The 11,672-nt window shown below is 55.7% G+C and overlaps 1 protein-coding gene across 1 annotated transcript in view; it reads left to right on the forward strand.

The window, feature by feature from the left end:
• Positions 1–11,672, forward strand: part of svila (supervillin a) — a 48,918-nt gene that overhangs the window by 9,764 nt on the left and 27,482 nt on the right. The window contains exons 7-13 of the mRNA XM_079754640.1: positions 590–1,492; positions 2,586–2,732; positions 3,826–3,860; positions 4,778–4,842; positions 5,500–5,636; positions 7,356–7,704; positions 10,462–10,688. Of these exons, the coding sequence (XP_079610766.1) occupies positions 590–1,492; positions 2,586–2,732; positions 3,826–3,860; positions 4,778–4,842; positions 5,500–5,636; positions 7,356–7,704; positions 10,462–10,688 (1,863 nt within the window). The remainder of the gene's footprint in view (positions 1–589; positions 1,493–2,585; positions 2,733–3,825; positions 3,861–4,777; positions 4,843–5,499; positions 5,637–7,355; positions 7,705–10,461; positions 10,689–11,672) is intronic.

Raw genomic sequence — 11,672 nt, forward strand, 5'->3', positions numbered from 1 at the left:
AATTACATTTGTCAGAAGAAGAGAAAACAACAATTTATCGCTGTCAGTATAGTAAGGATGTTCATAGAACCAAGTGCCAAGCAATGACAATAGCTAGGTTAACCCTTACCCCCCATACAACAAAGATAGCTAGAATAAGATGCTACCCAGTACTATTGTTAAGTGCCAGGACGTACAGCATATAATAAGTGCGTACATTAAGTGCCAGGACGTACAACATACATGCTAAGAGGGGTGTGAGGGGGTAAGGGGGGAGATTGTGCAGGGTCTAGGTGACCTCTGAACACAGAATGAGGTAGTACTGTCTATTCAGAATGGTGTCAATGGAGAGTTACCTCAGGGCTGTTCTAATCCTCCTCCCCATGTTTCCTCACTGGCGGTCTACTGCTGGTGAGACAGAAGCTGGGGTCACAAGGCCGATCTTTCAGAAATGGGCATATATATATGTATATCATTGTTCTCTTTCTTGCATGTGATGATGATGAGGTGGATCAGAGCCGCTCTCTTCTGCAGGCCGTCCGTGCCTGAGCCGGGGTTAGACGCGCACGAGACGCTGTTGTTTCAACTGTCCTCCTTTCTCCCCCTGAAGAATCCGAGTTAGGGAACGCCTGGCCCGGGACGGGGGCCGTCAGAGGAGCCCTGAACCGGGACCCGCGCCTGAACCCCTGCAGGCCTACCGGAGGCCCACCAGAGCCCCCCAGACCCAGTCCTCCAGCCAGCACCCCGCCGACCCAGTGGCCCGCTACCAGGCCCCGGCCTCTGGTCAGCACCCCACAGACCCCCAGCCCCGCCACCAGACCCAGGCCCGTGGCCCCACCTACCTGTCCATGCCGGTGGCCCCGGGCCCCCAGGACCCACAGCCCCAGCTCCCCTGCGGAGCGGAGGAGGGCGGGACGGAGGGGCAGACGTCCGGCCTCCTGAACAGCAGGAAGGCCGTGCTGCCCTCGGAGGTCCGCCGCCGGGAGAAGAGCACGGAGGACCCCCGGAGAGGCTGGGCGGACCGGGAGCCCCATCGGTCCCCCAGGGCCCGGAGCCTGGGCCTGGTCTTGGGGGCGGAGGAGGCCCCGGGGGGAACCAGAGGACCGGGCCCCAGGGGGAGGACCGGACCCGGGCGGGAGGAGGCAGGGGAGGGTCTCACCGGACCCCCAGAGCAGGGCTCCCACCACCACCACCACCCTCCCGCCGATGCCATCAGGCCGAGGGCGGAGGAACAGTACGGCCACACAGGCCCCGCCCCCGCTCACGACCAGGCCAGGGCGGGGCACGCCGCTGCCGCACCGGAGCGGTCCGGCGGCCAGCAGAGCCGACGCCCCCAGACCCTGGGGTCTCGAGACGCCCCGGAGCCCGAGGGGCACCGGGGCAGCCGCGGGGGGATCAGTAACGGAGGGAGCCACGAGGACGCCCAGATGTCTGTGGCCCAGCTCAGGCACTCCTACCTGGACAGCACCTCCTCCTCCGCCGCCGCCACCTCCAACACCCAGAGGCCTGATCTGTAGGTGGTCCCGCAGAGAGTCACCGTGGCTTCAGCATCCTGCCTCATCGCCTGCTGCCTCCCATGGCCTGCAGCCCCACATGGCCTCCCATCGCCTGCTGCCTCACATGGCCTCAGTGCCTCACATCGCCTGCTGCCTCCCATCGCCTGCTGCCTCACTGCCTCACATGGCCTGCTGCCTCCAATGGCCTCAATGCCTCACATTGCCTGCTGCCTTACATAGCCTGCTGCCTCAATGCCTCACATGGCCTGCTGCCTCACTGCCTCACATGGCATGCTGCCTCCAATGGCCTCAATGCCTCACATCGCCTGCTGCCTCAATTCCTCACATGGCCTGCTGCCTCACTGCCTCACATGGCCTGCTGCCCCCAATGGCCTCAATGCCTCACATTGCCTGCTGCCTCACATGGCCTGCTGCCTCCAATGGCCTCAATGCCTCACATCGCCTGCTTTCTCACTGCCTCACATGGCCTGCTGCCTCCAATGGCCTCAATGCCTCACATCGCCTGCTGCCTCACTGCCTCACATGGCCTGCTGCCTCCAATTGCCTCAATGCCTCACATCGCCTGTTGCCTCACATGGCCTCTTGAGTACCTGCTGCCTCACCTGGCCTAACATGGCCTCACAGGGCTTGCTGCCTCCCATTGCCTGCTGATGAATGACTAACAGAGAACTTACCCTTGGGTGATGTGAACATGAATCTGCTGCACGGCCTGAACGTAGCATCACTACTTGATTGTTGTTCACTTAGGAGTAAAGCTTGTGCCGTTCGTTTGTGCTGCTGTGTGTTGCCTCGTTCATAGATCGGGACTGGAACTAACCAGCGTGTCGTCTATCAACTAACCAGAACTCTAGTGTTCCACGTTCGCTTGATTTGAAAGCCAAAGAGCATGGGGCGTGTCCGTGTGTCCGCGTGTCTGTGTGTCCGAACCATGTCATATCCGTGCCTCTGTTTCTGTCTTGAAATCACTTCCTCCATCGCACCTCCCACCTGGATCTCTCCTCACCTCACCTCTGTTCTCCGTTTCCCCTGATGCCTTTGCTTGGCTCCTCTGCCCTGCTGTGGGTGTGGTCACCCCCCCCCCCCCCCCAGGGAGGTGCTGCCTGGCTCAGAGGCCCCCTGGAGAGGGGAAAGGGGGCGCAGGCCTAGGCAGTACGTGGATCCCGGGGAGAGTAGGAAGACCTCAGAGAGGTTTAAGACCCAGCCCATCACCTCTGCTGAGCACCACGAGACCTCTAGGTGAGGTGGACCCCAGTAGCATGGCTTGTGTGGGGTCCTGATAGACCTCTAGGTGAGGTGGACCCCAGTAGCATGGCTTGTGTGGGGTCCTGATAGACCTCAAGGTGAGGTGGACCCCAGTAGCATGGCTTGTGTGGGGTCCTCATAGACCACGAGGATGGGTGGACTCCAGTAGCATGGCTTGTGTTGAGCACTGGTAGACAACTGGGGGGGGGCGGACTAGACCACTAGTTGAGGTGGATTTCAGTAGCATGTCTTGTTTGGGACACTAGTAGACCGCTAGGGGGAGCGGACTAGACCACTAGGGGGAGCGGACTAGACCACTAGGGGGAGCGGACTAGACCACTAGGGGGAGCGGACTAGACCACTAGGTGGGGGGTGGTCTTCAGCAGCATGTCATGTGATGGGGAAACCAGTAGAAGGTCCTGCATGTCAGAAGAAGTCCTGGCTCAACCTCTGGGGTTTGGTTCAGTGATTTGAGCAGATCTATAATCGAATCGGGACGACCCTTGACTGACCTTGTCCTTGACTATACTATAATTGACCCACCCAATGAACCTGTGCAATGTATAGTATCCAGCCAATACAAGTAGACAGCTGATACAACGGGTCTTCTGAAGGGCCTCATGCACATGCAAACCATCGCCTTGAGCAGGTGTGCTAACCTCAACGCCCGTTACATCAGTTCCCTACTGTATAGCCCCCACAGTCCAGAGTCCAGGCCAGGCCTGACTTATTGGTGGTGTTTCATGTGACCAAAGCGGAGTAGCATGACTCGGCCATTGTTGTTGATTGGCCCTGAATAAGGACCGGACCCTGCAGTGCAGTAGGCTCCTCTAATGCCGCGTAATTCCCCGGCTAAGTCTCGCTCTGATACGCTGTCATTTAATTTCCTATGTGTTTTTCCTTCCTACTTACACCCCGTCGTTGCATAAGCTACATAACTCTGCTCTGGGAAACGCTCATTTCCCAATCCTTCTCCAGACCACGTACCCTAGAGCTCTCTGTTTGTTCTCCGACTGTTAAACACTTACGTTAATAACGCTAACGTTAACGCTAACAAACCTCTCTGTTCTGTCCTTCCCGTCTGAAGGTCCTGTGTCATCTCTGATCTGAGCAGCGCTGAGGGTAAGTAGCTCTTCAAATGAGTTGAGTTGTGTTCTTGTGTAATAGACCAGGTTAGTATGGTAGAAGATGATGCTAGCACTGAGGCCTTCGTTCTGTGTTCCTCTACATGTTCTGTAGAGGCTCCAAGGGTTGCTTGGTTCTAAAACGTGTTTGCTGTATTATTCAGGCAGACATCACTGGTTTATGAAGGCCTTTAGAAGGACATTCAAAGTGATGGACATGGTTTGTGTAGATCTTGAGTTCCAAACAGTTTTTGCTCATGTCAAATGACTACCAGCTAAACAGCTGTCAGGTTAACCTCATCTCAGTAAAAGCTAATGAAAGCCGATTCACTCGAGCAGAACTCCTCATTCTCTGTGATTTGGGTCTGCATGTCTGGCAAGGTCTGTATTCATGGGTAGAATGTGTTCCATCTTAAGTCTTAATATATTCAAGGCTTCCAGAGAGTTTATTTTGGATTATTTACAACATGCATAAAGCACAACATACCACACGGCATAAGAGTAGTCCCGATATTGATCAACACATCAACAATTTCAAATAGCTCAGGGTTTTACAATGTATTTAATCACGATGCTCTCAATGGCATTAAATGCATTGTCAAAAGATATATTAGACATGCAAATATGCACTTAATTTGGTTTGTGGCTACGAGAGTTGACGCGACTGCAACTGCAGTACAATTTGCATCCTCCACTAAACCAGAGACGGGTCAAAATACTTTACGCTGTTATTCCACCACATGGCATCTCCAGCGATGTCTGTTACATTACACACATGACCTCTGCTTTAGTGTAACTTTCCGGCTCTGAATAGTTTTCCACCTGCACCTCTCGTCTCCTCTCCTCTCCTTCACCTTCCTCCTCCTCTCCTTCCCCTCTTGTCTCCTCTCCTCCACCCCTTGTCACCTCCCTCAGCTGACGAGCAGACTCTGGACGAGAGAGCCAAGCTGAGTGTGGCGGCCAAGCGGTCTCTCTTTAGGGTAAGGTCTCTCTCTCGCTCACTCTCTCTCTTGCTCTCTCTCTTTTTTGGGTGAGATATCTCCCACCGGTCCTGTTCCGAGGGACAAGTGACTTTAAACAGGCCTAAACCCTCAACCCTGCATACAGACACACACGGGACAATTATTCTGTTTTATTTTATTTTATTTACTTACATTTGCAGACGTTGGTCTGCAGACGGTTATTGAACGGATATTAACCTCCCTAACACCTAGTGGTAGTTTCCTGTGTGAGGCCTTGAACTTTGTACCTTCTACACAAACCTAATTGTCTGAACTCACCTTGAACCTGGAGTCCTGACAGTCTTTAGTGCGGGCGTTTCGCTTTATTTAAATCCATCGCACATGACACACCAGCTGAAACCTTGGCACAGACAGGGCAGGGGAGATACACATTTGTTTTCGCTCCCTTCTATGCAAATGATCAGCTGAGTGTCACTCCTGTAGACGAGCTCTCCGTCAGACCCCGTCCTCGCCTCCACCCTCGACAGCCTCCCATGCAAATCCTGAAACTCCAAACAAAGCTCTCTGGACCGCACCACACTCCCTGGTCCCAGACGCTCCCAGGCTCCTCTTGTTTTCCCACTCTGTGGTCGGTCTGTCATGCTCCTCCGTGTGTTCGCTGGGCCCGGCCTGCAGGAGCTGGAGCGGAGCGGGGACCCCGGAGAGGCCAAGCCCCGGCCCCGCAACGCGGCGGTGGAACGGAGGCTGAGGAGGGGACAGGACCGCTCCAGGACCCAGCCCGTCACCACCGAGGAGGTGGTCATCGCCGCCACGTAGGTCCCCGCTCGCTCATCAACCTCACCACTCAGTCACTCACTCACCAGCTCACGAGCTCACTCACTCACCAACTATCTGACTCACGACTCCCTCACCCACCCACTCGCTGTCACTCTCTCACCCAGCCAATACCTCTCTCGACCACCCACTCGCTCACTCACTGGCTCACTCACTCACTCACTCACTCACTCACTCACCCAGCCAATACCTCTCTCGACCACTCACTCACTCACTCACTCACTCACTCACTCACTCACTCACTCACTCACTCACTCACTCACTCACTCACCCAGCCACTACCTCACTTACTCACTCACCTACTCACTCACCTCCTCACTCACTCACCAGGAAGCTTTAGTGAAACATTCAAAGTGCTTCGCCTCTACACGTGAAGTCTTTGTCTGTTGGTAACAAACGGATGTTCAATGTCCTCTTCTGAATTTCCGGCAAGTAAACCTAAATATGATGTGAGGGAAACACAATCCCGCATGTCTTCAATAACAGAGGAACCTTTCCAACATGGCGTCTGTTTAACCTTCCCCTCCTGGCCCTGTTTCTGACCCGAGCCTTCCTGGCTGCTAGCGTCTCTGCGCCTAATCCTCCACTCACCTCCAACTCCATCGTTGTCTCCCTGCCCCCCCCGCCCGCCCCCTGTCCTATAGTTCCCCCCCTCCTGCTGAGTCCCGGTCTGCCCTCGTGCGCAGTGCGGCGGCTCACGTCCCCAGCCCCCCGCTAGTCTACAGCGTTCTGACCCCCCGCAGGTAGCCAGCCTCGGAGCATGGGCGGCCGACCAACACTGAGTCGTAGCCTGGAGACCAGCCTGTGTTTGGGTGTCCTTAACGCCTTCTAACAGGAGACTAATGCATCGTGAGCTGTTAGAGAGGCGCCTGCGGTCTTGTTCACAGTGTGCTCTGTGTTGTTGGTCTTTGGCGCCCTCTTCTGGAATGTAAAGGTTACTACACAACGTGGAGGCGCTAGTGTGAGTCATGTGGGCCTTGCATTGCACGTCTTTGTTAGATTCTCCTTCTGGGAGCTGTGACATCACCCCCCCCCCCCACTCTTGCACATTGTTGTTCTATTATATATGATGTTATATTTAAAGGTGACAGATTATACCACCAGGTGTTAGTGTGATTAGCCGTAACAAGCACTTCAACCCGCCCACTTGTGATGTCGGAAGAGGCATAAATTCAAAACGGCTTGTAACGGCTAATCACACTCACAACTGGCATAATATGTCACCTTTTAAGAATGCAGACCCACACTTCTGTGGGCGTGGCTCTGTGTAGCATGTGACCCACAGCCACGCCCACTCTGCCGTGGGCCCCTGCATGCTAACTACAGCCACGCCCACAGCAGAGTGGGTGTGGCTCTGTGTAGCATGTGGCCCACTGCCACGCCCACTCTGCTGTGGGTGTGGCTGAGTGTAGCCACGCCCCCATCCGAGTGGGTGTGGCTACACTCAACCACGCCCACTCTGTTGTGGGCGTGGTTGAGTGTAGCCAGGCCCACAGCAGAATGGGCTGTGTGTAGCATGTGACCCACAGCCACGCCCACTCTGCTGTGGGCGTGGCTGAGTGTAGCCACGCCCACAGCAGGGTGGGCTGTGCGCCGCATGCCCCCCCCCCCGGCCCAGTCGGTCTCCCTCTCTCCGTGCTCAGCGCCTGTCCCTCCGCTCCTCGTCTCCCCCGCTCCGCTCCGGGTCTTCCCCACAGCCTGCAGGCCTCGTCCCAGCAGAGCTCCGCCGTGCGGGACGCCCGGCTGGCCCAGGACGCGCAGGAGGCCCGCGCCTCCCAGCGGCACCAGCAGGGGGCGACGTCCACCCAGGAGCCCCACACCCAGGAACCCAGGGTTAGCCCCACACACGTGGGGCCCGGGCCCACCCAGAGCCAAGGGCCGGAGGAGCCGGACCTGTGCAGCCTCAGCCTGGCGGAGAAGATGGCGCTGTTCAACCGGCTGGCCCAGCCGCCCCCCCGGGTGGTCCGCGCCAAGGGGGACTCCCGCCAGCGCCGCGGAAACGCCCGCTACCAGACCCAGCCAATCACACTGGGCGATATGGAGCAGGTGGGCGGGGCTTCACCTTCGTCCCATATGATGCTCTATCACTGTTATATATTGTGTGTGTGTATTTTGTATTATCAATTATTTTTGGGGCTGTGAAACGACTGTTTCTTTTAATGGCGGTTAATCTTAGTAATGGTGAGTTAACTTGCTTTTAAAATTACATTTTAAATCCACTCCAATTGACGTTAAATGACATCATCAAATGAAATGGCACATTATCATTCATACCAAATGCACTTAATAAGCAAATACTAGACAAAGTGATCTTGAGTGAGTTTTATTGACTCACTCAGTGTGGGTTGAATATGAAGCTTAAGGAACACCACCGATTTGGGAATTGCAAACAGGCAGTTAATTAGTACAATTGTAAACCAACAGTTAATACAAGTGTTGTTAAATTCAAATAAGTAGCGCCACAGATTTGGGAAATGTAAACAGGCTGTCACTTACTGCAAGTGTAATTGAATGTGAAGTAAGTGGAACTAAAAACAAAAAGGCGTTCTTATATGAATGTTGACATTCTGTGGGCAGAACCTATTCCTTTCGTTTCATGAAAACCCCTCAACTACAAAGCCCCTATCTCCGACCAGCCCTGAAACGTCTCTTAATGTCCGCCAGTCATCTCAGCCTCAGGTCCTCAGTGTCCTCGTGCCAGAGGAGTCTTAAAGGTGTCAGCGTGTGTGTTTTGTACCCCAGGACCTCTCAGACCTGAGCTCCGACGGGCTGGAGTGCTCTGACTCCTCCCACAGCCCCATAGAGGCCTTCCACGTAAGGCCCCGGGGCCCGAGGCCACCCCTGCTGGGCCGGGCCCCTCAGAGTCCGGGCTGGCTGTCTGGGATGTGTTTCTGTCGCGCTTCTGTTCTGTCCTGTCGTCTGGCTTCATGTCCGTTAAAGTGTGACGTCACCGTTGCTGTGATGTCACCGTGTTGTGGCTCAGCCGTGCACGAGCGAAGGCTGACCCTAACCGTCCTGTCCTGTCCTCTGGCTCCATGTTCAGTTAGTGGGATGTCATTGTTACTGCGATGTCACCGTCGGTGTGAAGTTGTCGTGTTGTGGCTCATGTGAGATGGAGGGGCCAATGCCTGACTTGACCGTTTTTTGATTGGCCGCATGCCACTGAGAACTCTGGCGTACGTGTGGCCCCTGTGTGAGATGGAGGGTGGAGGGGCCCCTGTGTGAGATGGAGGGGCCTCTGGGTGAGATGGAGGGTGAAGGGGCCCCTGTGTGAGATGGAGGCGCCCCTGGGTGAGATGGAGGGTGGAGGGGCCCCTGGGTGAGATGGAGGGGCCCCTGTGTGAGGTGGAGGGGGCCCTGTGTGAGATGGAGGGTGGAGGGGCCCCTGGGTGAGATGGAGGGTGGAGGGGCCCCTGGGTGAGATGGAGGGGGCCCTGGGTGAGATGGAGGGTGGAGGGGCCCCTGGGTGAGATGGAGGGTGGAGGGGCCTCTGGGTGAGATGGAGGGGCCCCTGTGTGAGATGGAGGGGGCCCTGGGTGAGATGGAGGGTGGAGGGGCCCCTGGGTGAGATGGAGGGGGCCCTGGGTGAGATGGAGGGGGCCCTGGGTGAGATGGAGGGTGGAGGGGCCCCTGGGTGAGATGGAGGGGGCCCTGGGTGAGATGGAGGGTGGAGGGGCCCCTGGGTGAGATGGAGGGTGGAGGGGCCTCTGGGTGAGATGGAGGGGGCCCTTTCGGTATTTCAGCACGGCTAGATGAGTGAAAGGATCGCGTGTTGGAGGCAGAAGCAGAACGAGTCAATTACTTCCTCAGCCCCCGATGGTCAAGCTCTGAGAAGTGGCCATTTGTCAGCGGCTCATTTCACTCCCTCGTTTAGGTTTCTAAATCGGGATCCAGAGAGCAACAAGAGAGACAGACCAACGTGTTTGATTTGCTAGGAGTGCATTTTATTCTATAGTGGACAATAAATATTGAATCTTTTAAATATTTGCCCCATGCACTTTGAACACTCTAACTGTTCTCCTCAGTTGTAGAGGATTTAAAGGACCTAAATGCGTCCATAAAATGGTAACCCTAGCGTTTTACATAAAGAACTCTTTGATTTACGTGACTCACCTTGTAAAGGTCAAGGGCTGGAGTGATGTGCGGTATCAGGTCTCAGCTCTGGACTTGGGCCTGGACTTGGGGTTTTGAATGGTTTTGCATGTGGATGGCCGGCCCCAGCACTGTCTCTCTTGGGGATTAGAGGGGCGTGGCATGGCTTTGTGTTCGCTGAGCTGCTTGCCGTAGACAGACGGCCCTTTGATGCGCAGGAAGTGAGTCACTCGGCCACTGATAACTCAGCTGGATTCTCGTGTGTGTGTGTGTGAGTGTGTCTGTCTGTTTGTACACAATATCTCCTGCTCTGACCTTTTTCTTTCTTAATCTTTTCATTTCTCTCTCGTTCTCTCGTTCTCTCTCTCTCTCTTTCTCTCTCGTTCGCTCTCGCTCTCTCCCTCTCATCCCTGTCTCGTTTTCTCTCTCTCTCGTTCTCTCTCTCTCGCTCTCTCTCTCTCTCTCGCTCATCGCTCTCTCTTGTTCTCTCTCTCTCATTCTTCCTCTCTCTCGTTCTCTCTCTCTCTCGTTCTCTCTCTCTCTCTCATCGCTCTCTCTCTCTCTCATCTCTCTCTCTCGTTCTCTCTCTCTCTCTCTCTCTCTCGTTCTCTCTCTCTCTCTCTCTCTCTCTCTCTCTCTCTCTCTCTCTCTCTCTCTCTCTCTCTCTCTCTCTCTCTCTCTCTCTCTCTCTCTCTCCCCACCCCCCTCCAGCTCCACAATGTCCCTGGTGCCAGGGTGGGCCCCCACTCTTCTAAATCAGCCCAGTCTGTGACCCTAAGGACCGGGGGCACGGTCTCCACGGACCACGCCGGGGACCTCCAGCTCGCCGCCGCCCCCTCCCAGAGGACGTCCCGGGCCCCCGTGTCCGGGGGGGAGGAGGGCGTCGCCGCCAAGGAGGGCAAGAGGAAGCTGGCCTCCCCCGAGGCAGCGCCCCGACAGTCGGCCTCCCCCAGCCCTTCAGGGAGAGGAGGAGCAGGGAGGAGGAGGCAGAGGAGGAGCAGAGGCAGCTGTCCAGGGAGAGGAGGAGGAGCAGAGAGAGGGAGGAGGCAGACGAGGAGCAGAGGAAACTGTCCCAGGGAGAGGAGGAGCAGAGAGAGGGAGGAGGAGGAGCAGAGGAGGAGCAGAGAGAGGGAGGAGGAGCAGAGGCAGAGGAGGAGCAGAGAGAGGGAGGAGGCAGAGGAGGAGCAGAGGAAACTGTCCAGGGAGAGGAGGAGCAGAGAGAGGGAGGAGGCAGAGGAGGAGCAGAGGAAACTGTCCAGGGAGAGGAGGAGGAGCAGAGAGAGGGAGGAGGCAGACGAGGAGGAGGAGCAGCTCTCCAGGGGGAGGGGGCGGGGAGCGCGGCTGGGCTCAGAGAGCCAGGAGCTCCAGAGGAGAGAGGAGCACGGCGTCGCGCTGAAGGAGCCGCTGGAACTACACTTCCCAGAATCCCACAGGAGCTGGTCTGCCGGGAGAAGGTAAGGCTTTGTTCACGGACATGATGCTGCTGCTTATCTGGTTTCATTCACTCGTCCTGATAGGGCATCGCTGAACGACGTGCATTCTAAGAGGTCACGAGACTATTGTCACCCTAATATGCTGCATATGTCACCCAGTGTCACTCATTCACTTTTATTTAATTTTTGGATCGCATTGATCCCTGGAACAGATGAGTATGGCAGAGAAATGTACTCTAAGATGGTGTGTCGACGAGTATGCAGTCCAGTTAACCAGCCCTATCTAGTGATGGGGACACCAGAGAGAGCAACAGAAAGTGAATTGAGATGAAGTCAGGGCAAACCTTTCGGTGGTTCCTAGTGGCAGCCTCACATCCCCTACGGAGCTCTTGTTTGGCTTTGTGTAAACTGTACAATCCATCATGGTCCTATGCATTCATTATCTCTAAAGCTATCACAATATTGCCTGTGGCTGAGCTGTTACAGTTT

The sequence above is a fragment of the Pollachius pollachius genome (genome assembly GCF_949987615.1).
Source record: "Pollachius pollachius genome assembly, chromosome: 17".
In the NCBI taxonomy this organism is placed as follows: Eukaryota; Metazoa; Chordata; class Actinopteri; order Gadiformes; family Gadidae; genus Pollachius; species Pollachius pollachius.